Source organism: Phoca vitulina, unplaced genomic scaffold (assembly GCF_004348235.1).
Source record: "Phoca vitulina isolate PV1807 unplaced genomic scaffold, GSC_HSeal_1.0 scaffold14, whole genome shotgun sequence".
Classification (NCBI taxonomy): domain Eukaryota; kingdom Metazoa; phylum Chordata; class Mammalia; order Carnivora; family Phocidae; genus Phoca; species Phoca vitulina.
The window spans coordinates 43,435,411-43,462,996 of record NW_022589717.1 but is presented as its reverse complement, the minus strand read 5'-3'; the positions used below and the strand labels follow the sequence as shown (position 1 = coordinate 43,462,996).

The 27,586-nt window shown below is 38.9% G+C and overlaps 1 protein-coding gene across 2 annotated transcripts in view; it reads left to right on the top strand.

Moving 5' to 3' along the window:
• SH3RF1 (SH3 domain containing ring finger 1) overlaps positions 1 to 27,586 on the top strand; it is a 178,342-nt gene that overhangs the window by 112,949 nt on the left and 37,807 nt on the right. For both annotated transcript variants that reach the window (XM_032413171.1, XM_032413172.1), the window contains exon 5: positions 25,566 to 25,868. In XM_032413171.1, coding sequence (XP_032269062.1) covers positions 25,566 to 25,868 — 303 coding nt within the window. The remainder of the gene's footprint in view (positions 1 to 25,565; positions 25,869 to 27,586) is intronic.

Genomic DNA, 27,586 nt, shown 5'->3' with positions numbered 1-27,586 from the left:
AATACCTTAGTCCCTCCCCTCCCCTCCTCCCTTTTTAATCAGCTTTACTCAGGAAGGTTATGGCCAGCCTGATTCAATGAAGTCTTTATAGAGAGTATGGTTCTGTTATTTTAAAGAATAACACAAATTAAAAATGAAATAAGATGTTACAATTTATTGTAACATTACATTATAAGCCTGCATTACATCATATGTCATAAATATTCATGTCCTTTAGTCATAAGAATTTCTTGCTGAAAACAAATTGAAGGCATTTTTAAAGAATGAAACACAGTGCAAACAACGATACAAAGTTAGCTGAGGTCACAGAAGGATTCTAGAAGAAGTGAGTTCTTAGTGGATGTCTGTGTGATGGATAAATAAACGTTAACCAAGAGTCATAGAAGAGGTGCATTTTTATGGCAAGGAGAACATCCATGCAGGAAGACTGGCATGTGCAAGAGCCAAAAAGTAAGAGAGAACAGGTTGTTTGGGGAAATTAAAAGTAATTCTGTCGTTTAAGATATCAAAGCATGTATCTTAAGCATGTAAAAAAGAAAAACCTCCATTACTTATTTTTCCATCTTTTTATCTGAGGCATTTGTTTTGGCATGATTTTGAAAACTAAAATGACAAATCCTGTCATTGTAGTTAAAGTTGTCATTAAAAATCAGTTTGACTACCGTATGCCCATGGAAAAATAATTCAAACCATGTATGAGCCTTGATTTTTATCCATATGTTCCTATTTATTGAAACATTTTTTTCTCCTTTGAAAGTAAACAAAAGAAGAAAAATTCCTAACTCTCGGGCAATGCTTCCTGTATATTATTTTTATATTCTAGCTGTGGGTCATGGAAAATTACAAGCATTTCCAAGTATTTGAATAGTTACACTGAAAAGCATGGGTAAGCACGAGATTAGTAATGAAAGCTTGTCTTTACTTGTTAGGTATTATCAATATTACATGCCAATACTTGGTTTGTGATGCATGAAAAAGGATTGCTATACTTTTTTGTTATTGAGCAGGTGTAGAATTGTGCAGATAGGCGTAAAAGATCCACCCCTGGCAAATCCAGAGTCATTTTGAGTCACTCAGGTCATTAGGATTATTTATTCTAACTTAAGTTGGAAAGATAAACTTCTGCCCAAGTGGAAGGTATTTTCATTCTTCTGCCTCCTTTCTTTCAAATGAGTACTTTTCTCATTTGAACCAGAATTTTGCCAGTTGAGACGGGATAAACAAATCATCTATCTCTAAGAGACTATAAACATTTCTTTGATGTCAGGCCATCAGATTGAAGTTTCTGGTAGGAGCAGAGCATCTGGGGATTAGTAACACCTGGTTTAGCCTTCAGGGGAATTGGGGGGTGGATTTCAATAGCAACCTATCAAAACTCAACTATTTAAATAAAGTATAGACTGTGTTACAAGGCAGTCTTAGATGGGGTAAAGCTAACTATAAGGAATCAAAAACTGAGCCTTTTTCCTGAAATGGTCTTTCTCTTGCTCTGACCCATTTAGGGTCCAGACTATCCCCAGTATAAAAACAGGCTGTGTTATAAAAAGCCAGGTGTAAAACATTCTCTTGTATCTTATAAATATACATTTAAGTCTCCATGATTGTTAGGTGCTTTTGCTTTTTTCACAGTGCTCCAAAAACTGTTACCTTCCCCCCTCCCCCAGATGTTCTGAGAGGATCAAATGTATAACATATTTTGAAGGGTCTGGCACTGCTGTGTTTTATGCATAGTGGTTTGGAGTTCAGATTAGACTGTAATCCAGAATATGGCAGAGTATAGTAATGATCAAATAAAAGAATCTCACTACTACATATAATGAAAGAAATGAGTTCAGAATTGAATTCTGAGTCTCAGAGTGACATCTTTGATCTCCACAGGCCTGTCAGCAGAAGCGGGAACTCCCCCTCAACTCCTGCTGGTTGGCTTTGCTAATGGAAATGCTCAAGGAACTTGGTTGTGGCAGAAACTCTACACAGAATGGGCTTAGGGATAGGATTGTGGACCTGGAGTAGAATCACGGGGTCAGAGGTTCAGCTGTGGAATTAGGGGGTGGGATAAATTGAAAGGAGCTGAGTATTAGAGGTGGGTAAAGAGAATTGAGTGGGAGGATTTAGACATTGAGAAATAGAAATGCTGCTGGAATAGTTTACCCTTCCTTCTTGTCTTCTTTCTCTTTCTCTTCTCCCTTAACATCCCATAACTGTGTAGTACAATCTGCACCTATATTAGAATAAGGTAATAAAACTGTGGTGTGGTATAGCCACAAACAAATGACCTTTTATTAAAGTACAAAATTCTTCACGGTTTGAACAGAGTGGGAGCCTCTGGTTAAGGAGAATGAGTAGGGCAAAGAATGGCTGTATAAGTGGCCTTGATTTCTTCCCTTGGAGCCTTTGTTTAAGCTCCTAAGATTGAGGTTGAGCCGTAGAGGTTGTGGATTCTCTTCTGCTTAGACAGGATCTGCCTAGACTTGAGAAAGCTGGAAATTTGGAAGGGGCAGGGGTTTCTTAGGGAAATCTGAGGAATTCTTGAAGACACTATGCCAGGATATGTATAAAAGGGTGTATTTGTCAAGGACTGAATGCAGTATAAAAAAGAAATCAGTAGCTTTCTTCTTTATTTGTTCAAAAATACCACTCTTCTGCAAAATAGGATGGAAGACTTGAACAATGTCATTAATTCAGAGCTGAGTCATTCAAGTTTAGCAGTCGTTTGAACAAGTATGACATGATTCTTAGCAAGCAAAAAAGTTTGAAGTAAATGCTAAATATGGGATTTGGGATGTTTTCAACCATTGTGCATTGTAGGTTCTGGTGAACTATAAATTTTTATTAATTTTATCATTTTATTTTGATTCTTAGTCATTCATTGCAAATATCACTTGCCCAGTTTTTTTTAACAGCAACAAAAAAATTATTTAGCAACCTGCTCCTCTGCTATATAGATGTAATATAAAAATAAACATTCCTTATGTGCAGATGTAATGAAGTAGGTATGGCCCAATAGACAACTATGCTTACTCCTTAATTACTGCCAGAAAGAAGGGCTATGTTTCTCATTTTTTAGATCTCTGTCACTTCTTCTGACAGACTTTTCCTCACCACCTTATCTAAAGTAGTTCCTCCTTTGCCAGTTGCTTTACCTTCCACACCTGGTGGTGTGATTGTGAGGAAAAACTTGTACTCTGAATCCAGATGGCTGGGATTCAAGTCTTTGCTCTACCACTAAGTGTCTAAGTGACTTTGGTCCTCGTCTCTTCATTTGTACAATAGAACTACTTCATACAGTGGGTTAATTCCAAGATACTTAAAAGCAGTGCTGTAGTGCCTAGTCAGGGCTGTTTAAGTGATAGCTATGATTATTATTCCCATTGTTATTATTCCTTTATAGCATTTTATATTCTCTTCAACTATTTTGAGTTACTTGTTGATGTGGTTACTGTCTCCCTGCTCCTATTAGGAAGTGAGCTCCTAAGGGTAGCACCTTATCTTCTTTCTGGTTTACCTTGGTCCCTTGAGGTCCTTGTATAGCACCTGCCCATTATAGGCTCTCAATAAATATTAGCTCTAAGAATGAATAAACATTGTGCAAGACTGTTGAATCTCAGATCTGTACCTCTGAAACAATGCAATATATGTTAAGAAAGAAAAAAAGAAGAAGAAGAATGTAGCAGGAGGGGAAGAATGAAGGGGGGGAAATCGGAGGGAGAGAAGAACCATGAGAGATGATGGACTCTGAAAAACAAACTGAGGGTTCTAGAGGGGAGGGGGGTGGGAGGATGGGTTAGCCTGGTGATGGGTATTGAGGAGGGCACGTTCTGCAGGGAGCACTGGGTGTTATGCACAAACAATGAATCATGGAACACTATATCTAAAACTAATGATGTAATGTATGGGGATTAACATAACAATAAAAAAATTAAAAAAAAAAAGAATGAGTGAACAACCTAACAACCTTTAGAGTGAAAGGTTTTAAACCAAAACCAGATTGGTTTTTAGATGTTGACAAGTTTTACATTTTTCAGCTAATACTCCCATCTTTCACTACCTAGGCATCTAGTTCATCATTGATTTATCTTAGTGTTATTTCAGGAAGTTCCATTTCTCAACGCCTAAAAGGTCTGTTGTGTGACCTTAGTGAGATTTTTTTTCTTTTTAATTAATGAGGTTGGGTGAGTATTTGGTTGTGCCTACTTTAGAATTTTTCCAGACCAAATAATGGTAACTGTATTCTGTGGATTAGATCTTGAAGCCTTTACTGATTATTTATCTCTAATATACAGATGACTCCCTAGTACTTTCTGAGATGAATTTTCACCTGCTTAGGATTATTTCTTTGGCTCCCTTGAGGAGAGCTGGGTGACCTTATTGTCAAGGTTCTTCATTTTTTAAAATAACATTATTGGGTTATAAGTGCTATACAATAAGCTGCACATATTTAAAGTATACAATTTGATGAGCTGTTATTTGCTGTTTTCAACTTTTAGGAGAAAACCACAGGCAAATCTCGGGAGATGTTGGCTAGGGAAGAGAATTAAGTGTTATCAGCCTTAACAGGGAAAAATCATATGTGCCGGTCTCAGAAAGCACAAGTGGCCTTAAGGATAGGAGTGCTAGCTTTCTCTTCTACAGATTCAGGGAATTGGGAGATATCATCTGTGCTCCAGGAAATAAGAGGTAGAGATTTAGGTACATAGTTGGAAGTTGCCAAGGTGACTGACCATTGAAGGAACTCAGAATAGCAATAACTTTCTTTCTTAACCTAAAGCCTTTGCTCCAGAGAATAATAAGAGCAGAAGACCAAAATAATAGTCTTTTTTATTAGAGAGAGATAGAGAAAGGAGAGAGGGGAATGCGGGGAGGGGCAGAGGGAGAGGGAAAGAGAGAATCTTTTTTTTTTTAATTTTATTTATTTATTTGACAGAGAGAGCGAGAGCAGGAACACAAGCAGGGGGAGTGGGAGAGGAAGAAGCAGGCTTCCTGCTGAGCAGGGAGCCCAATGTGGGACTCGATCCCAGGATCCTGGGATCATGACCTGAGCCGAAGGCAGACGCTTAACGACTGAGCCACCCAGGCGCCCGGGAAAGAGAGAATCTAAATAGTCTCCAGACCCAGTGCATGAGCCCCACCTGGGGCTCGATCTCACAACCCTAAGATCATGACCTGAACCAAAATAGAGTCAGACGCTTAACAGACTGAGCCACCTAGGTACCTCCAAAATAGTAGTTCTTGATTATTAATCTTGGCTTAATAATCAGAGTTGATTGAGCAGTTTAAGAAAATATTGTATCATCTGTCTTTTTCAGTGTATTCTTTTCTTTTAAAATTACAAAGTAAAATGTTCAATTAATTGAAAATTTTTTTTAAGATTTTATTTATTTATTTGACAGAGAGAGAGAAAACAAGGAGGGAGAGCTGCAGGCAGAGGGAGAGGGAGAAGCAGGGAGGGCTCAGCAGGGAGCCCAATGCCAGGCTCAATCCCAGGACCTTGAGATCATGATCTGAGCTGAAGGCAGATGCTTAACTGACTGAGCCACTCAGGCACCCCTGAAATCATTTTTAATAAAAGAAATGTAGAGGGGCGCCTGGGTGGCTCAGTTGGTTAAGCGACTGCCTTCGGCTCAGGTCATGATCCTGGAGTCCCTGGATCGAGTCCCGCATCGGGCTCCCTGCTCAGCAGGGAGTCTGCTTCTCCCTCTGACCCTCCCCCCCTCTCATGCTCTCTGTCTCATTCTCTCTCTCTCAAATAAATAAATGAAATCTTTAAAAAAAAAAGAAATGTAGGAAAATTGGGGGGAAGTTGGAGAAAATAACTATATTGCTTCACATCCAAATTTCCCCTTTAATTCTGAAGTAAATTAATTTTTATAAAAGAAACTTAGAGAAACTGTTGGAAAGTCAGAGAGGAAGAATTACTATGTTGCTTACCACACTTCTTCCTTCAGTTCTGAAGTAAATTAATTTTTCAAATGAAATTTAGAGATATTGTTGAGAAATCAATAAGGGAGAATTCTGTTGCTTAGCATCATACTTTTGTCGATAGAGAAATGCAGCAAGACTGAAGGGCACACCAGAGGCTTTTATTTGGGGTCTGAGAACTGCAATTCAAGAGACACAGATTCGAGGCGGAATTGAAAATGTGTTCCAAAGTGGGGAGAAAAGAGGAGGGCTTTTAAATGCAAGAGGGGATTTCCAGTAAAGCCACATAAATTGTTTGTCAAGATTTATGATTGGTGCTGACAGGTTGAAGCTATTCTTATCTGTACATGATTGGTTGCTAAGGGCTATCACTAAGCAGAAAGTCCATTTGTAAGTAAAAGAAAAAAGTTCATTTCTCTTGAAACGGCAGAGTTGCAGCTGGTGCCCCAGGACGCTTGTGGTTTGGCAGTGACCTGTATTTTAAAGCTTACCTTTTCTTTCAGGTGGGGACATGCAATAAGCCTTGCTTCCTTAATGGTCTCCTGGCTCCATTTTAAATAGCTCTCCTAGCAAGCCTGACTCCATTTTGATGCTTCTTTCACATTTCTCCCCTTTGATTGAGATCTTTCCTTGGAAAGATTTGGTGATCAGCTAGTAGGTCATCCAACATTAGTATAGGCATCCTCAGCTCTAGGAAGGCTCATTCTTAGAAAGTCACATCCCACAGAGAAAGGAAAGTAGAGGTAGGGTGATTGGTATGTTTGAGGAGAGCTTATGACCACATTTGCACAACAGGGAGGTTTTCAGGAGACAAGGCTTAGGCATTGTCCTCACTTGAGCAGTTTATCAAATTTATGATAGGAGTATCAAGAAGTCCAAGTGAGTAGGCTTGGCCTATCGTTTGGAGTTTTCGAGCAATAATTTTGGTTCCCTGAATCATGGTACAACATTGAGAAAGGCAAAGAGTTAATAGTTGCACTAAAACAAAGAATGAATAGATTAATAAAACAATGAGTAATATTATTTGTCGTCCCTTTCTTAGGATGGTCCCCATCCCAGTTGGAAACCAGCTGAATAAATATGGAAATCTAAGGTTAAACCAGCTTGTTATTCCAGGGGAATGAGTTCCTTTTAGGGATTTGGTGAGTTTGAAAAGCTTAGTTGAATCCAGGTGCAACAGGAAGTGTTTGTGATAGCACAGACCCCTCCTTGGGTATTCAATAGGTAGTCTAAAGCTATGTGGTTGTCAAGGACCACCCAGGAAGGAAAATCTAAAGATTTCTTTTGAGCCCTAATGACTCTAGCAGTTGATCTGCCCATTCTTTTTATAGTTTGGGATAGGTGTCATATCATGTATTTGTTCCATGCAGTTCCTATCCCAGCCAGGAGCTAAAAATTCCACCAAACTGGGCTGTTTCTGAAGGGTTGACCCCTCCAGCGAGGTCACAGGCTTGAGAGTGGCCACACCTGTTGTCCTCATATACAGAGGGATCTTCATCAGGGTAATCCTCAATTATATTAAGGACTCTCTTTTGTCTTCCTGGTTTCTGGGAACCTTGAGTTATTCATTTAAGAATTGTGAGTGGAGTTGTTAAATAACCCAGGAGACATTGTCCAGGGAGTCTTCAACTATCTAAACAATCGAATGTCTATGGTTTATTTTTATATGCACAGACAAATATGTGTCCTGAAGGTACACAAAGTACACCTGCCAGTGTCTGGTTATTTATAGATTCGTTTACCAGTATGGAAGAAGGCATATGATCAAACCAGGGATCTGTATGTAGGTTAACGTAATTATTTTTTCAGGCATTGAGTGGCTTGTTTGCCCAGCCTGTAGATCTCATTTCTAGTTGGGAAAAGGTGTTAAACAGAGGGCCAGGGCAAGATATACTAGGAGGATATTTATTGTTGAGTGAAACCATTGATAAAGGAGAGTTCATGGATATTATAGGTACTTCTTCAGATAGGAGGAACCTCAAAGCATGGGGGATTTGTTTTGCCTGGCAGCAAAACTATTTTGACACGGTAAGTGGAGCTTGAAGGCGTTGTTTGATTTATGGTGCAATTCAGAAGGGATGAAAAATTATTAACAGGTATAACAAAGGGATCAGCTGTTTTACCATGGTTGGTAAGGGGCTGATGATGACATATCCAGCAATCAGATAAGTTTCTTGCTTTGGCCATAGTATGGGATAACCAAATAAGGGTACTTTTATGCCAAGTTTCTCTGTTGGCTGAGGACAAAATGAGAAGGATTAGGGGAATCATCTTTGGATATAGTAAAATCAGAACTCTTTAAACAGAGTTAAACAATTGAAACCAGGAGGAATAAGAAGAAATTAAGCAGAGTGCAGTTTTTGCTGTAAAAAGGAGTAGGATACCAAATATTTCATGAATGTTCATTGGCTAAAGAGTTTAATATACAGGCCTAGTCCAGATTCTTGGAAAGCAGTCTACACCAGGTGTCATTTGCTTCTAATCCTGGCTGGGTGGTCTTCAAGGTGGTCTTGTGTTCTCTGGAGACTTTTAATTTGAGGTCCCCAAAGGCTGGGCATGACCATTCAGGAGTTTATGCCCTTTTAAAATTAATCCATGAGTCAATACCCTTGAGTTTAGCATCACAAGGATTGGTTAATAATTTGGTATGGTCCTTTCTATTGGAGCTGTAAGGTATCTTCGTGGAGATGATGTTTCCAATAAACATAATCACCAAGTTGGAGGTCATGGTAATGTATGTCTTTTTCTCCTGGGAGCATGCTGTGAAAAGATTGCTCTATGAGCTATACGTTAATTTTGAGGGCTTTTATGAGTTCCTTGCAGTAGATTAAAAGGTCTTCTTTTAACAAAAGTGGTTTGTACATTCCATCATCTAGCCTCATAGGTCTGCCAGTGATCATTTCAAAGAGTGACAACCTGCTTTTTCCTGTAGGTGTGGACCTAAAGTTGAGCGGCTCTTTAAAGGATTCTGTGCGTCTTGCCAGTTGATTTTTTATAATCCTATTTGTACATTCCACCAGTCCTGAGGACTGGGGTTGGTAAGCTCACAATGAAAGTGTAGGATGGGCCAGATTTTACAGATTGAATTACCTGACCAGTGAAATGGAAACCTTTGTCATTATGGAGCTCTGAGGGAATTCCCCAAGCAAAAATACTTTTTTTCTAATAATATTTTGCCTACTGATGAGGCTGTGGCTCTGTGGCATGGAAATGCTTCTACCCAATGAGAAAATATACAGATGATTACCCATACAAATTTGTATCCCTAAGAAGGCAGCAACTGGATGAAGTCTATTTGCCATAAAACAAAGGGACCTGAGGGTAAGGGAAAATGTCCCATAGAGGTATGAATGAGTTTTCTAGGGTTATGTTTTGGACAAATTTGACATTTCTGGTATACTTGGGAAGGAGATTTGAGATATGGCTTCCAGTAGTACTGTTTTCCCCATAAGATCATTATGTCAGTGTTCCAATCAGTTAAGTCATGGGTATATTTATTGTTAATACAGGGAGGACTGGCCATCCATTTGGACCTATCCATAAATTGTTTTTTGGTTTATTTTATTTTTTTAAAAAAGATTTATTTATTTATTTGAGAGAGAGAGAGAGAGAGTGAGAGAGAGCACGAGCAGAGGGGGAGAGGGAGAAGTGGGCTCCCTACTTCCCAGGGCCCTGGGATCATGACCTGAGCCGAAGGCAGACACTTAATGACTGAGCCACCCAGGCGCCCCACTTTTTGTTTTAAATTTGCATCCTTGTTCAACACATTTTTTCTTATTTTGTTGGGCAGCCAAATGTGCTGTTAGAAGTCCATCATATCAATAAAGGACTCAGCCAAGGTTAAGGATGTCCTGATTATATTAGGGGGTGAATTGAGGGCTGCTCTCTTGGCAGCTGCATCAGCCAAATGCTTTCTCTTACTTTCTTCTGTATTTGCCATAGAGTGTGTAGGAGTTTTTATAGGCTAGAAGTTTAGGTAATTGAATGGCTTCTTAAAGGTTTAAAACACAAGTGCTATTTATTTTTTATCTTTTGTCCAGAGGAGGTCAGAAAACCTCTTTGTTTCCAAAGTATTACAAAGTCATGGGTAACACCAAAGGCATATTGACTGCCAGTATAAATATTGGCAGTTTTATTTTGACTAAGACACAAGCTCAAGCTAATGCATGAAGTTCTGCCTGTTGGGTGGAAGTTGCTTGGGGCATTGAGTCAGCTTCAGTTGTTCCATTTAAGGAAACAATTATGTAACCAGCCTGATATTGACTTGTTTCATCTTTTAGGTAGGATCCATCAGGAAACCAAATTAATTCAGTATTTTCAAGAGGGGTTTCCTGTAAATCAATTCAAGGAGTCAGCAGTTGGTCTGTCAATGTCAATCATGAGGAAGTTCATTTGTAGGCAAAGGAAGAATAGCAGTGTTTCATGTATTGTAGCGAGCAATAGTAACATACAAAGGGGATAGTAAAAAAATTTCATAGGAGGTTAGTCTGCTTGTGGATAGATGTTGAGTGTGATGGGACTTAAGCAGGGCTTCCGCCCAGTGAGGTGTATGTAGTCAGTGGTGAACTATTTCTTCTACATGTGGTAAAAGGTTAGTGGTGGCAGCAATTGCTTGCATGCATGGAAGGAAGCCTTTGGCCACTGGGTCTAGTTGTTGACTATAGTACCCAATGGGTCAGTGCTGGCCTCCATGTCATTGGATTAAAATGCCCACTGCATTTCTCTCTTTTATGAACAAAAAGGAAGAAGTGTAATCAATAGTTAGGATGCCACAGGGCAGGAAGGTTGTGTAGGCTGCTCTTTATCTTATTAAAGGCTTTCTGTGATCCTGCTGCCCATGTAAAGGTCTCTGCTTGGTCAGCTTATGAAGGGAATATAAAGGCTGAGCCATAGCAGAGAAATTTAGAATACAATTTCTACAATATCCTACCAACCCTAAAAATCCTCTGAGTTGTCTTTGGAAAAGTCAAGATAGCTTGAATTCTATTGGGATCCAGAGAAGGCTATGGTTAGTGATCAAATGTCCCAGACACTTAACTTGGGATTTACAGAATTGAAGGTTTTCTTTAGATACTTTGTGTCCCCTTTTTTGCTAGTTCTTGAAGGAGGTGGAGACTGTTTTTGAGAGATGCCTCTCCAGAAGTTGAACACAGGAGAAGTCATGTACATATTGTAGAAGGGAGGACTGATATGGAAACTCTTTATTGGTGATGTCTGTCTTTAAGTTTTGAGAAAAGTAGGTTGGACTCTCAGTGTAACCCTGAGACATTACTGTCCAAGTGTGTTGTTGTCCTCTCAAATGAAAGCAAATAGGAACTGGCTTCTGGAATTGATACGAATACTGAAAAGGGCACTGCAGAAATATATAACTGTAAAGAATTTACTTTCTGGTGGTATGGCTTAGAGCAAGGTGGGAGGATTAGGCACAACTGGGTGTGGAGGTATAACTGTGTTGCTTATTGCTCTCAGATCTTGGACAAACCTCCATCCCCTTCCATGAGGTTTTTGGACAGGATAGGAGTGTTTCAAGGACTTGTATGAGAAACAGTGAGACTTTGCTTAACATATTCCTCAATAATGGGCTTAATTCCTTGAGTAGCCTCTGCATTTAATTGGTGAATATTAAGCAGGGGCTTATTTTCATCAATTTATATTTTTATCGGTAGTACATAATGAATGCAGCCAATATCAGTTACATTTTTAGACCATAATTCAGGTAGAATGAGGACTGAGTGTGGCTCCAGTGTCTCTTAGAGCTTTAGTTACCTCATTCCCAATGGGTAAGTCTATTTTCCCCAGGGAGTTAGTCAAAAGCATGGGGAAAATCCCCTTTTGATCCTTGGAGCATCCCTATTGTTGGGAGTATTTAGGTTGGAATCCCTGGGAGGAATTACGGTTTCAGAGGCTATTGGTCTTATAGGAGCCTCTTACGTGGTAAACAAAACTTTTTCCAGTGTCTGGGCTTTTTACAGTAGTAGCAGATGCCTTTAAGGGATGGCTTGCCTGGTAGATTTTGGAAGGCAAGTTTGGTTGTTAAGTATTGTGTTTGTAAGATCACTATTTGGGTGGCTTGAATCTGGGTACTTAAAACTTGGGTGGCTTTTTTCTTTGGATCATCTGGCTAATTGTTCAGGCAGGTTGACTAGCCTGTGAGGATCCATAATGGCTCAGTTAAGCTGCTTAGGTTAAACAAGTGTGCTTAGTTAGTTCTTCATTGAACCTGTTCAGGAAGGTTGAGTTAAAAAGGGTGGACATTTCATAATTAATTGAATCTAGACAAGAATATTGTTTTTAGATTCTTTCAGGGAGAGTAATCATAAACATCTTCATTAGGTTTTGAGTACCTTGTTGAATCTTTTTCCAGTCAATAGTTTTAGGAAAAAGTTTAGGAATCTCATTATAGTTTTTTTGCTAGTTTAAGAACATTCGATTGGTCACTTGCTCTCCACTTACTGAAATTCTCAAGAGGATTTTTCTAATTTACTATGTCCATCCATTCTTTAGCTCTACATTCACCAATGAGCATGTGAATCAGTTGGTAAAGACTGGAGTAACCTAGCTGTTAAGTTTGCATCGCTAGGTTAAATTCCTTCGCAAAGCTTATAGGATTATATTTAGGATCCGGGAACTCTTTAGTAATAGCTCGGAGTTCTGGTTTTGTCCAAGGAGTAGAGGTCACATATGGGGGGTCCCTGAACCACCTTCATTAGGTTTAACCTTAAAGGGAGTGGCAAAAGCTGGTGGCTCAGGATCTGAGTCATTATTGCAAGGAAGTTCAGCTAGTGAAGGATAGAGAGGTGGTGGGCAAGCAGGAAGAGGAACAGGGAATACAAGCAGAGACGACAGATGAGCCTTTGGAAGACTCCTCCAGTTTAGAAAGTCTCTGAGACAGCTCAGAATTAGCCTTGGTTAATTTCAAGTTAGCATTCTGCAAGGAAGCAGTTTTGGAAGTAATTATACATTTAGAGGCCTTGAAATATCAATGAAAATAAGCTTCCCACTTAGGCTGTTTTATCTTAAACCTCTTTCAGTTGGCTGCACAGATAAACCAATTTAGGAATTTCAGAAGAGCCCCAGTAGGCCAGTTCAATTGTAAGTTATCCTGAGTAATGGCCAGTCAGCATGACAAACATTTGCAGGACAAAGTTCCATAGTTTTTATATATAAAACCAGCAAGAGTTCCAGAAAGAGACTGAGCTACCCATTTTAACAGACTGTGTGCTCACCAGAGACAAAACAGGAAATCTTACAAAGGCTGGCAACATAGGACACCCAAACAGAGCCTGAACCTCAACTGAGTTGGGAGGTTCTGGACCAAGAGGACTATTACTGCAACCCGAAAACACTGAGGAGATGACAGAGCACAGTGGACTCTTGTAGGGCATTGAAAATGTATTTTGAAGTGGGGAGAAAAGAAGAGGGCTTAGGCAAAGTGAGGATTTCCAATAGAGCCACAAAAATTGTCAAGAATTATAATTGATGCTGAAAAACTGAAGCTATTCTTATCTCTATATGATTAGTTGCTAAAGGCTATCACTAAGCAAAAGGTCTAAAAGAAAAAAGTTCATTTCTCTTGAAACGCAGAGTTGCAGCTGATACTCCAGGATGCTTATGGTTTGGCAGTGACCTATATTTTAAAGTTCATCTTTTTTTTCAGGTGGGGATATGCATAAGCCTTGCTTCCTTAATGGCATCCTGGCTGCATTTTAAATAGCTCTCCTAGCAATACCTGCTTCGTTTTGATGTTTCCTTCACCCTTTTAATTTTTAATTCTGATAACGGAACACATTGCAGTAATACCTTTTTTTGTTTTTTAGCACTGTGGGCTCTGTCTCATTGTGCATGTTTTCTTATCAGCTTGATACAATAATTGTTGTCTAGGAAAAAAACAAAAACAAAAATAATTGTTGCCTTTTGTTCTGCCACAATGATAGAGGGAAAAATGAGCACTGGTTTCTGAATTTCTAAAGGCAAAAGAGGGTCTCCTCTGGAGTCCAAGAAGAACTGCTTAATATAGATGGCTAGAGGCAACTTAACTAGACTCAGTCTGACAAAGAGGCCTTTAAATTAGATAAAGAACTAAATATTTAAGACAGTTTATGCTCCATCTATTATTCAGCAGCCTCTTTCTAATTTAAGAGTTTCCTTTTTGTTTTCTATCAGGAAAACACTCAGGGAGCTGAGATTCTAAAGATCGGTTAATGTTTATTGAATTCTCACTGCATAAATGGACGGTTTCCAGTACTCTGAGTAGCTTTAAAGAACATAAAAATGCAGGTCTCCTGTAGTGCCTTCATCAGAGGCTGAGGATAATGACCAACTCATGTCTAACATTCACAATGATTCCGCATGGGACCCTTAAATTATTAGGGGGCCACATCCCCCTAGACATACCCAGGGCCCTCACTAAGTTGATCTACTGATTGTTCCTGGAAAGCATGCCTTAGAATTGCTGCCTTTACAGCTCATCTGGGATATTTCTTTGTCCAACTATCTGTAGAAAGTTGACCCTTTCTTCAAGGTCCAGATGAATACTGTCATTTCTCTTGAAGTCCTTCTTTTCTAATTCTCCTCTGCAGAAATAGAACAGAACAGAACAGCCTCCTCCTTGTTTCGAACTTCTATGATACTCAGTTCGTACCATTATAGATATGGCACATGCTAAGAGTATAATTACATGTGTAGATGATTTAATGTTTTCCTGTGTCCTTGGGAGCCACATCTTACATAAAGAATATTTTTAATGATTTTATTTCAGTAATATAATCACATTGTGGAAAAGTTGGAAAGGAAACAAATAACCCTTAGTCCCATCACATATAATTTTGATAAATACCTTTCCATTTTTTCCCCTTATGCTTTAATGATACTACACACATGATTTTGCCATTCTTTACATTCTTATAGTACTACTAATCATCAGGTTTTTTGACTACATAATAAACATTCTGGTAGCTAAAATCATAATATAGCTAATTTTCCCCCCTCTTTTAAACTAAAGTGTCTTGTTTAGGGACACACAGCCAGTAATTGAGAAGTGAATTGTGGTCCGTATTCTGCTGTCCATTGCTGCCCCACACTTCTGCCCTGCACTAGCCTTCCAGCACCTGTAATACTAGTGTTCCTAATACTGGTACAGAACCACTGTTATTAGCAAGCTTTGCTTAAAAAGTATTTAGGACATTTTGATTTTTCATCAAGAATAATGACGGCTTTTCAAATTCTAACACCTAAAAGGTTAATTTTCAGAAATGACTCATTATTCAACAGTTTCAAATACCTGAGGTTGCCTTTTTTAAAAGAAAAACCACAAGTTAATTAAAACCATCATACTTTAAGGCCTTTTAAATGTGATTATTATTTATTAAAGTTTTACTGTATTACTGTACACATCCTAAATTTGGAAGTCACTAAGGCTTTAAGAAGCAAAATAGATTGATTTTAATTAACCAAGGGTTAAGTCCTTTCTTGTATCCTGAAGAAGATTGAATGAATGTTCTATATTCTTCTGCGCATTTGTGTGCGTGTGTGGTGTGTAAGTGGCATGAACAGAAGCATCCTGATTATTAAACCACTGGGAACAAGCTTCTCTAGAATGAAATCGAATGTATTTCTGGAAAATTTTTTCTAAGTGTTGTAAAACAGTATTCCTTTTAAAATAGTGTTTAATGGACGCCTGAGTGGCTCAGTCGGTTAAGCGTCTGCCTTCGGCTCAGGTCATGATCCTGGGGTCCTGGGATTGAGTCCTGCATCGGGCTCCATGCTCCGCGGGGAGTCTGCTTCTCTCTCTCTCTCTCTCTCTTTCTTTCTCTGTCTCTCATGAATAAATAAATAAAATCTTTAAAAAAACAGTGTTTAGCGGCAGTGCACCTATTAGGCTTCACATGTGTGAAGGAAAAATTTCTCTATATGCTGAGGAGAAGGAAGATCTTAAACAAAAGTGCAAAGTCATGATGGTCAATATTCTCGGTATTTCTCTGTGTAAGATTCCTTCTTGGTGATTAGCCTTCCTCCCTACCCCTTCTCACCTCCCACTGCTTCACACATTCACACACACGCACACACACACACACACACACACTCTCTTCAGGTACGGGCAGGAGAAATATTTGTTCACTGGTTTATTAACTGATTACGTATCACTATGGAATTTCTGTCCGTGTGTCATTTGACACTGACAGATTTTTACTTAGAAATTAATGACAATTGCATATTCTTAACCTCCTGATACATATTCCAGATGTAGTATTACAACATCTGGTAATGAGGTCCTTGAAAATGAAATGTGTCATTGGATTGTATCCTTTTGGTTTATAGATGTTTCTTATTTGTGGTGTGCTTTTGGTGAACAAATACCAAATAGAGACACACACAAACCTAGTGTATTGTTAGAGTCATAAGCACAGAGAACTGAACTGAGCCCAACTTTTAAATTATCCATTGGTCTCTCTCCTTGTCCTCATGATAAGATTATAGATCTGTTGCTTCAGAAATAACAGGTATGACTGCCTCTTTAGCGTTAACCTTCAGGGTAGAGCTTTCCTCTCTCTCTAAATCCTTCTGCATATGTGCCGCTCACATTCCTCCTGCCCCCCCCCCCCCCCCCCCTCTTGGTGGATGAAGTGTTTCTCTTACTTGGCAGTTTCTCTCTCCTCCTCCCAGGCCTTTCATTCTCCAGGAACTTGGTCACATCATGTACATTTTTTCTGTTTTGCATTTTAGTTATTTGCTTTCCCCTCTGTCTCCCCCTTAATGTAGGAAAATGAGCAGCTTTTTGCTCACCTCAAAACTCTTTTCCTTGACTGCATTCCCTTCAAGTTATGGTTCTACCTCTTTCCTTCCTTTCCCTGCCGAAATTCTCCCAAGAATCACTTACACCTGCTCAGTGCCTGTTTTCTGATCACCTGCAATTAGCCTTTGGCTACTTCAGTCCCTGAAACTGCCCTTCCAGCTGCCAACTAACTGCCTTTTCTGAGCTCTTATTTGTTGTTTTATCATTCCAGTGACATCTACCACTATTTTTTCTTTTCTTCCCCCCCCCCCCCCCATGGTATTAACCATCACAACCACCATTCTTAATCTTCCTGAAACTCCTTGCCTTTTTCATTTCTGGGGTATTGGTTGGTTGGTTGGTTGGTCTGGGAAACTTTGCAAGGTCCTTCTGTAGCCTGAAATGCTGAGAGCCTTTTGCTTTTCCTCCTACCTTTGGTATCTTCCGTACTTTTTCTTCCCTAGGTCAGAGAATGCCAACTAGTGTGACCCCACAGGACTTTCATGCTTGGCTTGCAGAGTGGGTTTGTTTTAATTCTTAAGATACAAAAATCAGGAGATTTTACATAGGCCTAAATTTCTAGCTTTCCTTAAAAAAAAAAAAATCAGCTGACACCAGCAAGCGGCTGCCTCTTGAGAGAGGACCCACACTCCCCAGGGCACCATAGAGTCCACTGTTTCCTGTTGGTCTCTGTCTGGCCTTCACTCATTGACCTCACCTGCCCTAGCTCTGTTGACATGTGAATTTTGCACCTCCTACTCTTAATATTAGAAATCCATCGTGCTATTTCCAAGGTCTCTTTTCTCACAAGTCAGAGGAGGCGTGTCTGTGTTGTCCCCCTTTCCCCTAAACAGTACTGTGCCAGGCTTATTATAGTCACTCAAAACAAAACAAAACAAAACAAAACAAAACTGAACGAGCTCCATTAGGTTTGATTGTGGTTACCGTGGATCTGAGGGCTCTAGCTTGACAAAGAGGTTTCTGCCTCTGAGTATTTTGAATGGGGTATTTTTGTTTTGGGTTGAGAAAAGGTATCAGTACTTTATATAGGAATAAAACTTTACAGATCGTTAAGTCCAACTTCATGTTAAATATAGCACATAGGAGACACACACAAGATAAAGTGACTTGCCCAGGGCAACAGAGCAAGTGAAGGATCAGCTGGGATCCCTCCCTGAATAGTGAGAATAACCTGAGCTTTACATGTTACAGAGCACTTAACCTGTACTCATTTTTACTGGGGGTATGCAGACTGATTTCACCTTCCCCATTTTATACAGCTAAGGAAACAAGCCATAGAATTTAAATGGTCTACCCAAGGTTACTTGGCCAGTAAGGAGAGACCTGACTCCAACCCAGACCTTTCAACTTTACGTTCCCAGCTTTTCCTATGGTTTTCTGGAACGATCCTTATTCAGCTCACTAAGCTAAAATTGTTTTTAGGCTTTCAATGAAGTGAACACTACATTTGTCCTTTATATTTCAGAATCAAAAACCTGAAAAAGAAAATTCTAGTTTATTTATTTTTTAACAGTTGGGGCCAGCAGAGGTGAAGATGATGAAAATAAGCAAGGAACTAAGTAGCTGATGTCTCACCTTCCTAACCTAGTGCAGTGGGGCAGTTACTTTGAAAATCCTTTTCCCTTGGTGGGACATCATAAAGGTTGTATTGAGTCTGTGTTCCTCACTGCCCTGCTGCGTAAAGGAGTAACACGTGTTACTAGCGAACTGTTTCAGGGCCCAAGAGGCTTCAGGAATGTGGGCCAAGGGAGGTCAGGGGAGAAGTTTCAGTCCTCCTTTCTCAGTTCAGCAAATTCATTGTGCTTAATGAGCCTCAAGAGACAGCCACCTTGGGTGCAGTTCCTCTCCCCTCAGAAATCCCTGAGAGTCTAGAGCTGTGCTATTATGTACACATAGCTACTGAGCACTTGAAATGTGTCCATCCACACTGGGATGTGCTATAAGTATACAATACACACTGGATTTTTTTTAAAATGTAATTATTTCAATAATTTTTTTTATTCTTAAAATTTTTATTTTATTTATTTTCTAAGTATTTATTTTAGAGAGAGTGCGTGCGTGTAAGAGAGCGAGGAGAAGCAGAGGGAAAGGGACAAGCAGACTCCGTGCTAAGCACAGATCCTGGCATGGGGCTCTATCCCATGACCCTGAGATCATGACTTGAGCTGAAATCAAGTCAGAGGCTCAGCTGACTGAGCCACCCAGGCACCCCTATTTTAGTAATTTTTTTATGTTGATTACATGTTGAGTGATAATATCTTGGATAAATTGGATTAAAAAGGATATATTATTAAAATAATTTTACCTGTTATCTTTTCAAATGTGGCTATGAAAATTTTAAAATTATACACGCGGCTCATATTATACTTCAGTTGGACAGTGCTGGTGTAGAGAGCTTGATAGTTCTAAGAGAGTGACATTTTTATTCTTTCAACAAATATTTACAGAGTCCTAAAAGGAGCTGTTGGCTGAGGGAGGCTTTGAGATCAATTTAAAAAGACTCCTTAGTAATCCCTTCAGTCTTTCTAATTATTCCTTTTTTGTGGGGGAGTCTTCTATTATAAATGAAGACTGAGCTTGCTTTTGTATTTGGATCATCCAAAACCAAATATCTTGTTACCTAAATGCAGGGAAGAATAAAAGACTAATGGAAATACAAATTCCTCATTACCATTATGTAAAAACATTTTGCAAAGGAGTATAACGTGAGGCAAAATACTTTTGTTTCTGCTAAGAGGAGGCAAATGGCATGAATTTAGATCCTGTAGCATTTGTTCACTGGTATTATTTAAAGTGTCTAACTCTCTGGGGAAGGAACACTGGACCTAACAATGCAGAACACTAAAGTATCTTTTTAAAACATGGCTTTATGAAGGTGCATTTCAAACCAGTGAGGAAAAGGTGTACTGTTAGGTAACAGTGATGGGTCAGCTCCTGAGCCATGTGGAAAAAACATGGTGCTATCCTTACCTTACTCTTTACACAAATGTACACATGGTTTGAAGACTGAGATGTAAAAAGAAAGAAAGAAAAAAAGGAAGGAAGGAAAGAAGGAGCCATAAAAATACTAGGAAAAAAAATGATTTTCTTTTCTAAAATAATGGGATACAATTTTTAAAGCATAGTAAATTGAGGGGCGCCTGGCTGGCCAGTCAGTGGAACATCTGATTCTTAATCTCAGGGTTGTGAGTCTGAGCCCCATATTGGGTGCAGAGATTACTTAAAAATAAAATCTTCAGGGGCACCTGGGTGGCTCATTCGGTTAAGTGTCTGACTCTTGATTTTGGCTCAGGTCATGACCTCAGGTTGTAAGATCAAACCCTTCATTGGGCTCCATGCTGGTTGTGAAGCCTGCTTGGGATTCTCTCTCTCCCTCTGCCCCCCAACCTCCCACTCACATGTGCGCCCCCACTCTCTCTTTCTCAAAAAAATAAGTAAAATGTCTAAAAACATAAAATCTTTTAAAAATTAAATAAAGCATGGTAAATTGAGATGACATAATGGAAAAGATTGATAAATTTTGCACATAAAATAAAAAGGTACGTATAACAAACATATCAAGTTAACAAATTGGAACAATATTTCTAATTTGATGGATATATATGTATATATATACATACACACATATTATATTAAAGAATGGTTTATATAACATATGAAGAACAGTTATAGATCTGTAAGAAAAATAGTAGCAACCCAACAGAAAAGTGGCTAAAGTATGGTAATAAGCAAGTCCTAGAGAAAAAAAAAATAGATGTTTAATCTCATTAACAAATAGAGAAATACAAATTAAAACTATAGTATAATATAGTTTGTTCCCTCTCCAACTAATATTTTTTAAATGATTGATAATACCTAATACTGTTAACGATGTGGGGAAACAGAGACTTTTTAATAGACTGTTGGAGGTACACCTTCAATTTACACAATGTATATGTCCAATATATTGCAGTAAAAAATACAACGTTGGAGGTGATGAAAATTGACACCTTTTTGGAGCACAATTCAGCAATATCCTTCAAAAGTGTTTTAAGCCTATACTTTGATCTAACAAGTTCACTTTTAGGAGTTCACCTGTGCATATGCCTGCACAAGCATGCCAAGATACATTAAATGAGGACGTCTCTATATAATGAAATACCATGCTATCCATCTGTCTCTACTGATACAGAAATATGTTCATGAGATGCTGTTATACAAGAGAGTAGTATATACTACTTGGTTTCATTTGTGTTAAAAATTAATAAAATAGATGCACATTTAACAGTGTCTACATAGAAAATATATGGAAGGAGGGCACCTGGGTGGCTCAGTTGGTTAAGCCACTGCCTTTGGCTCAGGTCATGATCCTGGAGTCCTGGGATCGAGTCCTGCATCGGGCTCCCTGCTCAGCAGGGAGTCTGCTTCTCCCTCTGACCCTCCCCCTTCTCATGCTCTCTCTCTATCTCATTCTCTCTCTCAAATAAATAAAATCTTTAAAAAAAAAAAAAAGAAAATATATGGAAGGATATGTTCTAAACTGTTAAGCTTGGATACATCTGGGAAATGAGTTGAGGGGAGACAGATGTGGGAAACTGGCTGAGGCTTTTCACTTTTTTACTTCATATTATTCTGTACTATTTCCTTTGTAGAAATAATGAACATACGTTACTTTTATACCATGTTTTTAAAAGTTTCTTTGCCTTTCTTAAAAAACCTATTACGTTCAAGGGACAGCTTAGTGGATTGTGAATTAGAATAGGCTCCTTCCTCAGACCTACTGTTTATATTCTCTGGTGCTAAAAAACTGGACTGATTCATCTGTAAAGCTTCCTATCAAATAGTGACTATTGAACTAAGTTTTCATTAAAAAATTTTTTTCTCTTTAAAAAATGTAAGTTCCATCTTTTAAAAAGGTCATATTCTCCTTAGCAAAGAACACAGCTATGCAACACACACAGATTATTTTGATATTTCTTAAGCTGCCTTGTTATTATTTTTATTATCAATATTTTGTCAGTGTTTCCTTTCTCATACTTATTTATACTTCTGATAATACTCCATCTAAATTTTAGAGTTTCCCAAAAACGGATATTACGGTTTTAAGAGATTAACAAATCCCATTTGTCCCTGCTTGAGCTCCAGTGTACTAAATTTTACCTTGTAGGTAACCTAGGTCTCATCAGATATTCCTTACCAAGTGCTTGGAAGAAGGTATATTAGGATACAAATTTATTTTGCAGGTGATAAGTGCACTTCTAAACTTAAAGGTCATGGTTAGATAAATGTCACAGAAAGCCTACACTAGTGAGCTCAAACAAACGTTTATAAATGAATGTTATCAAAATTCCATTAAAAGCCGTCAGATCCTTGCTTTCCTGTTGTTACTGAAGGTTAAGTTACACTTACAATAAAAGTCTCTTTAAGTTTCTGCCCAATTTACTTAATGCCTCTACCAAATAGTCTTGACTTTGTGATTTTCTTTGGGACTTATAAAGGCAGCAGATAGCATTTTTTAGTACTAACCTCTGCTGCTTCAGAAGTCCAAAGTAATTTTAAATTATGGCAGCATTCTGCTAACAAATATGACTGCCCGTGTGTAAAAATGAAATGCGGGAAAAATATAATAGGTGATTTAGAGGAATAGAAATGAAAGATGTGAAATAGAAAAGTGAATTATATCTGTTTAAAGTGAGATAATGCATTACACATGTGGAGAGCTAAAAGAGACAAAAAAGATGATTGGCTCCAGCTTCCTCGTTTTATGGATGAGGACCAGAACTGTTGTCTTTGGTCTGCAGTTCACTGGTTCCCACCATACCATGATGTGTCTGCCTGTATGCACGTACTGCTGCATGTAGATTTATTTTTCTAAACATGCCAACTGTGTGGCCCAGCAGTTCAGCACTTCCACTCCTAGGCATATATCCAGTATCCAGATGAGTGCTATGTCCACCAAAAAATACAAGATTATTCATGGCAGCATTGTTCTTTTTTTTTTTTAAGATTTTTATCATTATTGTTATTAATTAGAGAGAGAGAGCACAAGCACGAGGAGGGGCAGAGGGAGAGGGAGAAGCAGACTCTCCTCTGAGCAGGGAGCCCAATGTGGGGCTCAGTCCCAGGACCCTGGCATCATGACCTGAGCTGAAGGCAGACGCTTAACCGACTGAGCCACCTAGACACCCCCCCTTTTTTTAAAAAAAGATCTTATTATTTATTTTTTGAGAGCAAGTGAGAGAGATCACAGAAGGAGAGGGAGAACTAGACTCGCCACTGAGTGGAGAGCCCAGTGTGGGGCTCGATCCCAGGACCCCAAGATCATGACTTGAGCTAAAGGCAGATGCTTAACTGACTGAGCCACCCACGCATCCCGGCAGCATTGCTCTTAATAGCCAAAATGTATAGGATGGAAGGAGAAAGGGAAGGAGAGGAGAGAGAAGGGGAAAGAAGGGGACCCCAAATATAAATCAGCAATAGAATGCATAAGTAAATTGTAGTGTATCTGCACAATGGAATATTGCATAGCACTTAAAAAAAAAAGACTGAATCATAGAGCCAGATGGATAAATCTCAAAAAGTATATTGTTGAATGAAAGAAGCAAGACAGGAAAATACAGACCGCATGTGTTATTTATATGTCTGTTTTTAGATCTCTAGCACCCAGCACATTATCCAGCATGTGACATGTGATCAATGTGTATTTATTTTAATGGAAAATATGTGATACAGAAAAAGATATGAGGGAAGCACCCAGTATTTTTATAATGAGAAAAACAGCAGGAAATATAGGGAACAATACTTTATTTCTTATGTTTATTCCAGAACACAGCATACAGAAACCTAAAATTTTAATACAATATTAACTGTAACCGACACTTGGCTACATAAGAACAGGACTAGACTATGGTAATATTTCAGACTGTTTCAAAGCAGACATGACTAATGGAACCTATGATTTGATCCCAGGATTAATTTAACTAAGATATCAAGTAGATGTGATAGTTTTTTCAATTCCTATTTTTGGCCTTAATGAGGAGGAAGTCTCAGCTCCTTCCCTATTTCTTACTCAACGCAACATGAGGTCTCAGTTAACTGGTCAGATTCCAGCGTATAGATTAAGTCATGCTTTGAGGACTTGTGCCTTGGGATCTAAATGAGCTTATATTAGAAGGCATTTTCTGACTCCTTTTCTTCTGGCATTGCTCAAGTTTGGACCACTCTCACCGTAGTAATAAAACATTACATTTCTTCCTTTGGGCATCTGGTCTTCTTGGGGACCACCAGAGGGTGAGATGGCTAGACCAAGGTAGGATTTGTAAATTCTGTGTCTCTTGGTCAAATGCCATTCTAATGTTATAATAAGGCCACCCTTTAATATAAGTACCTCATTTCTTCATTCCTAAACACATAACACAGAGTCCTTACAGTCCTCTTTCTCCTGCCATTGATACTTCAGGCATTGATAGGTGTTAATGGTGGCATGACTGCCTATTATTCTTGAAAGTTTATCATGTGGAAAAAAATCCTTGAAGTCTGAAGGAGATGCATGCTCATGTTTGAAAAAGATGTATCCTACTAATTGTAGATCAGACAGGCCAGATGAATTCAAGGCCCTGGGGAGCCACAGGAACAAATTGTTAATCAATTTGCAATCATCTATAGAAGCCCTGGCTACTGAGCTGCAATTAGTACAGCTCTGTGAGCGGCCAGTTGTGCCGGGGCAAGTTCACTTTGTTAAATATTGACTGACAGGATTTCCATTCTTTCAGTAGGACGTTCTCATCCACAGGGTGAGGAGACATGGTCCTAACCATTTAGGTGGGTGGAAAATAGCATTTGGTGATGGTATTTTATCTAAGGGCACTTGTGAAGAGCTGACCATGGAAAGCTGAGATGAGAAAATCCCTATTATCCTTAATATTTACCTACATTACCTTTTTAAGAAGTCTATTATTTTTCATCTTAATTTTTTTTTTATGAGAGGTTAACTGCTCAGTGATTTCCTATTTTACTGTAATATCTAGTTAAGTTCTGTACAGCTTGTTATTATTGCAGCTTTCTGGAAACATTTTATTATACCTCAGGGAAAACAAATTTTGTGTTCCTTCCTTTCTTGCTGGTGTTACCAGCCCGGTGCGCAGCTTTTGACGCCTTGGACCCTTTATAGTCAGAAAACTTTTCAAATAGACAAGTTGGCTTGCCAATAGAACTTGGACTTCATGTTTTACCCCCTTATGATTTTAAACTGTCAGCACGTATGAAAAGAACTGATGCAATGACATGACAAACAGATTATCAAGAATGTCTACCAACTTTTTTGTGAACTTCTCCCCAAATTCACTGAAGCAGGAGGTTAATTTATGTGGCAGTGCATGAGTTAACATATAATGGTTTCATTCTTTGTTGTCTTGCCCATTTTTACCAAACCCAAAAGTTGCCCCTTCAGTGTTCACTTGTGCTCTGAGCAAATACCCGGCCATTATCAGGCAACAGAGTATTCAGTCAGACAAATGCACCCTTTTAATTGTTCTTCTTTAGATTTCATCAGTGAGCTGAAACGAATCTTCATTTGTTACAACTGGCAAATTTTAAAATTAGATATTCTGAAAATTCTTGGGGAAATTTTTTTTTTTTTTTACCTTGTTGGTCTTGAATTAGAATGGTTTATTCTTGATTTAACATCTCTTGGTGACAAATATAATGAAATCCCAGTATTGAGATAAAAGACATCTCACGTGGAAGAAAAGGCATACTTGCACATGCAAACTCTAAAGCAGTGATGTTCAGTTTTAGATAAAAGCTGGTTGAAAATAAATCTCAGCGCGTCCTTGAGAATTGTGTAACCGTCTTGTGTCGATTTCTTGCTTTGCAGTTTAACTCGGCTGCTAAGCAGCTGATAGAATGGGATAAGCCTCCTGTGCCAGGAGCTGATGCTGGAGAATGTACTTCGGCAGCAGCCCCGAGCAGCAATGCCCCAAAGCACTCTGACACCAAGAAGAACACCAAAAAGCGCCACTCCTTCACGTCTCTCACTATGGCCAGCAAATCTTCCCAGGCACCCCAGAACCGCCACTCCATGGAGATCAGTCCTCCCGTCCTCATCAGCTCCAGTAACCCCACGGCTGCTGCGCGAATCAGCGAGCTGTCTGGGCTTTCCTGCAGTGCCCCTTCTCAGGTAAATCCTATAGAGGTGTGAAAAGAGCTCGGGCACAAAGTGATCTACCCACAAACATGTTTGTTCACCAGCTGAAAAATACAGTTTATTTTTGCCTTCAGAAGAGAATAGCTTTCCTAAAAAAAAAAAAAAGGAAAATAGTAGCTTTCCTGGGAAGTAAAGCCTTTCTTCATTCTGTAGGTAGAAAAATGGAGAAGAGAAAACTAACCCAAAACTACTCAGTCATTTTCAAAGGAAGGATCAGAAATGACAAAATGATTTAGATTCAGTCATTTTCAAAGGAAGGATCAGAAATGACAAAATGATTTAGATAATGCTTAGTTTCAAGCAACTGCTCAGTGTTACAGAACCTTGTCACAAGGCTGCTTTGGGAGATCTTGCCAACTAAAATTTTATCTTCATCCAAACTGAAGATGCTATGGTTGAAACTCATAGTTGACCGTTGCCTGCATCTGTGTGACTTACCCTGATATTTAGGCTTCCCAGTAAGAGGTACAGAGGAAAAAAAGAGAGGACATGAAGAAACATTTAATTTAAATTAGAATGGACTCTGAGAAACAAACTGAGGGTTCTAGAGGGGGGGGGGGTGGGGGGATGGGTTAGCCTGGTGACAGGTATTAAAGAGGGCACGTACTGAATGGAGCACTGGGTGTTATGCGCAAACAATGAATCATGGAACACTACATCTAAAACTAATGATGTAATGTATGGGGATTAACATAACAATAAAATTAAAAAAAATAAAAATAAAAAAATAAAAACCTCATTAGTTCATCAAGGCTTTGGACTATCTTAAGAAATAGCTGCACGTTAGGGCGCCTGGGTGGCTCAGTTGGTTAAGCGACTGCCTTCGGCTCAGGTCATGATCCCAGGGTCCTGGGATCGAGTCCCACATCGGGCTCCCTGCCTGCTTCTCCCTCTCCCACTCCCCCTGCTTGTGTTCCCTCTCTCGCTATGTCTCTCTCTGTCAAATAAATAAATAAAATCTTTAAAAAAAAAAAAAAGAAAGAAATAGCTGCACATTATTCTTGTGTTAATGATTGGAAACATGCATTCAGTCAGCAGGCATTTATTGGTCGCCTTATTGTTAGACCCTTCTAGGCACCATGTATACTGTGATAATGAGCTATAGGACTTCCCCATGTTAGGCCTCAATTCTGGACTGCAAAATGAGCCCACTAAAGTGGCTCTGCCTTAGTCACAGGGCTGCTGTAATTATCCAATTAGATGATGACCATATTTTTCCTCAACCCAAAGGTCAGAGAGCCCTGTCCAAAACATCCTGTCGCAGTGGGAGAAATTTCTTTCAGGTGTTGTATTTAGTTTTTAAAATTCATGCAGATTTTACATTCTACTTTATAATATAGATGTAGTTTAAAAAAAAAAAAATCAATTATTTTCCTTTAAAGAAACAAAGAAGCAAACACACACAGTCCTGGTCCTCAGAAAGTTTACAGTTAATTAAAGTGCCTGTTTTGGACCACAGAATAAAAATTTACAACACAGTTTTTGGTATTCCTTGCCAATGTTATTAAAAGTTATTTTCTCTCAGCCTCATTTATTTGACCCCGCTCCCTTAGATTCATCTGGCATGTTGTGAGGTAAATGCATTCATTTTCTGAACGGGATTGTGGTTGGTGTTTTTTAGGTGGTGGGGGAATGAAGCTTTTGATCTTATGAGGGAACTAGGCTACACAGACATACCCCACTAGAACATA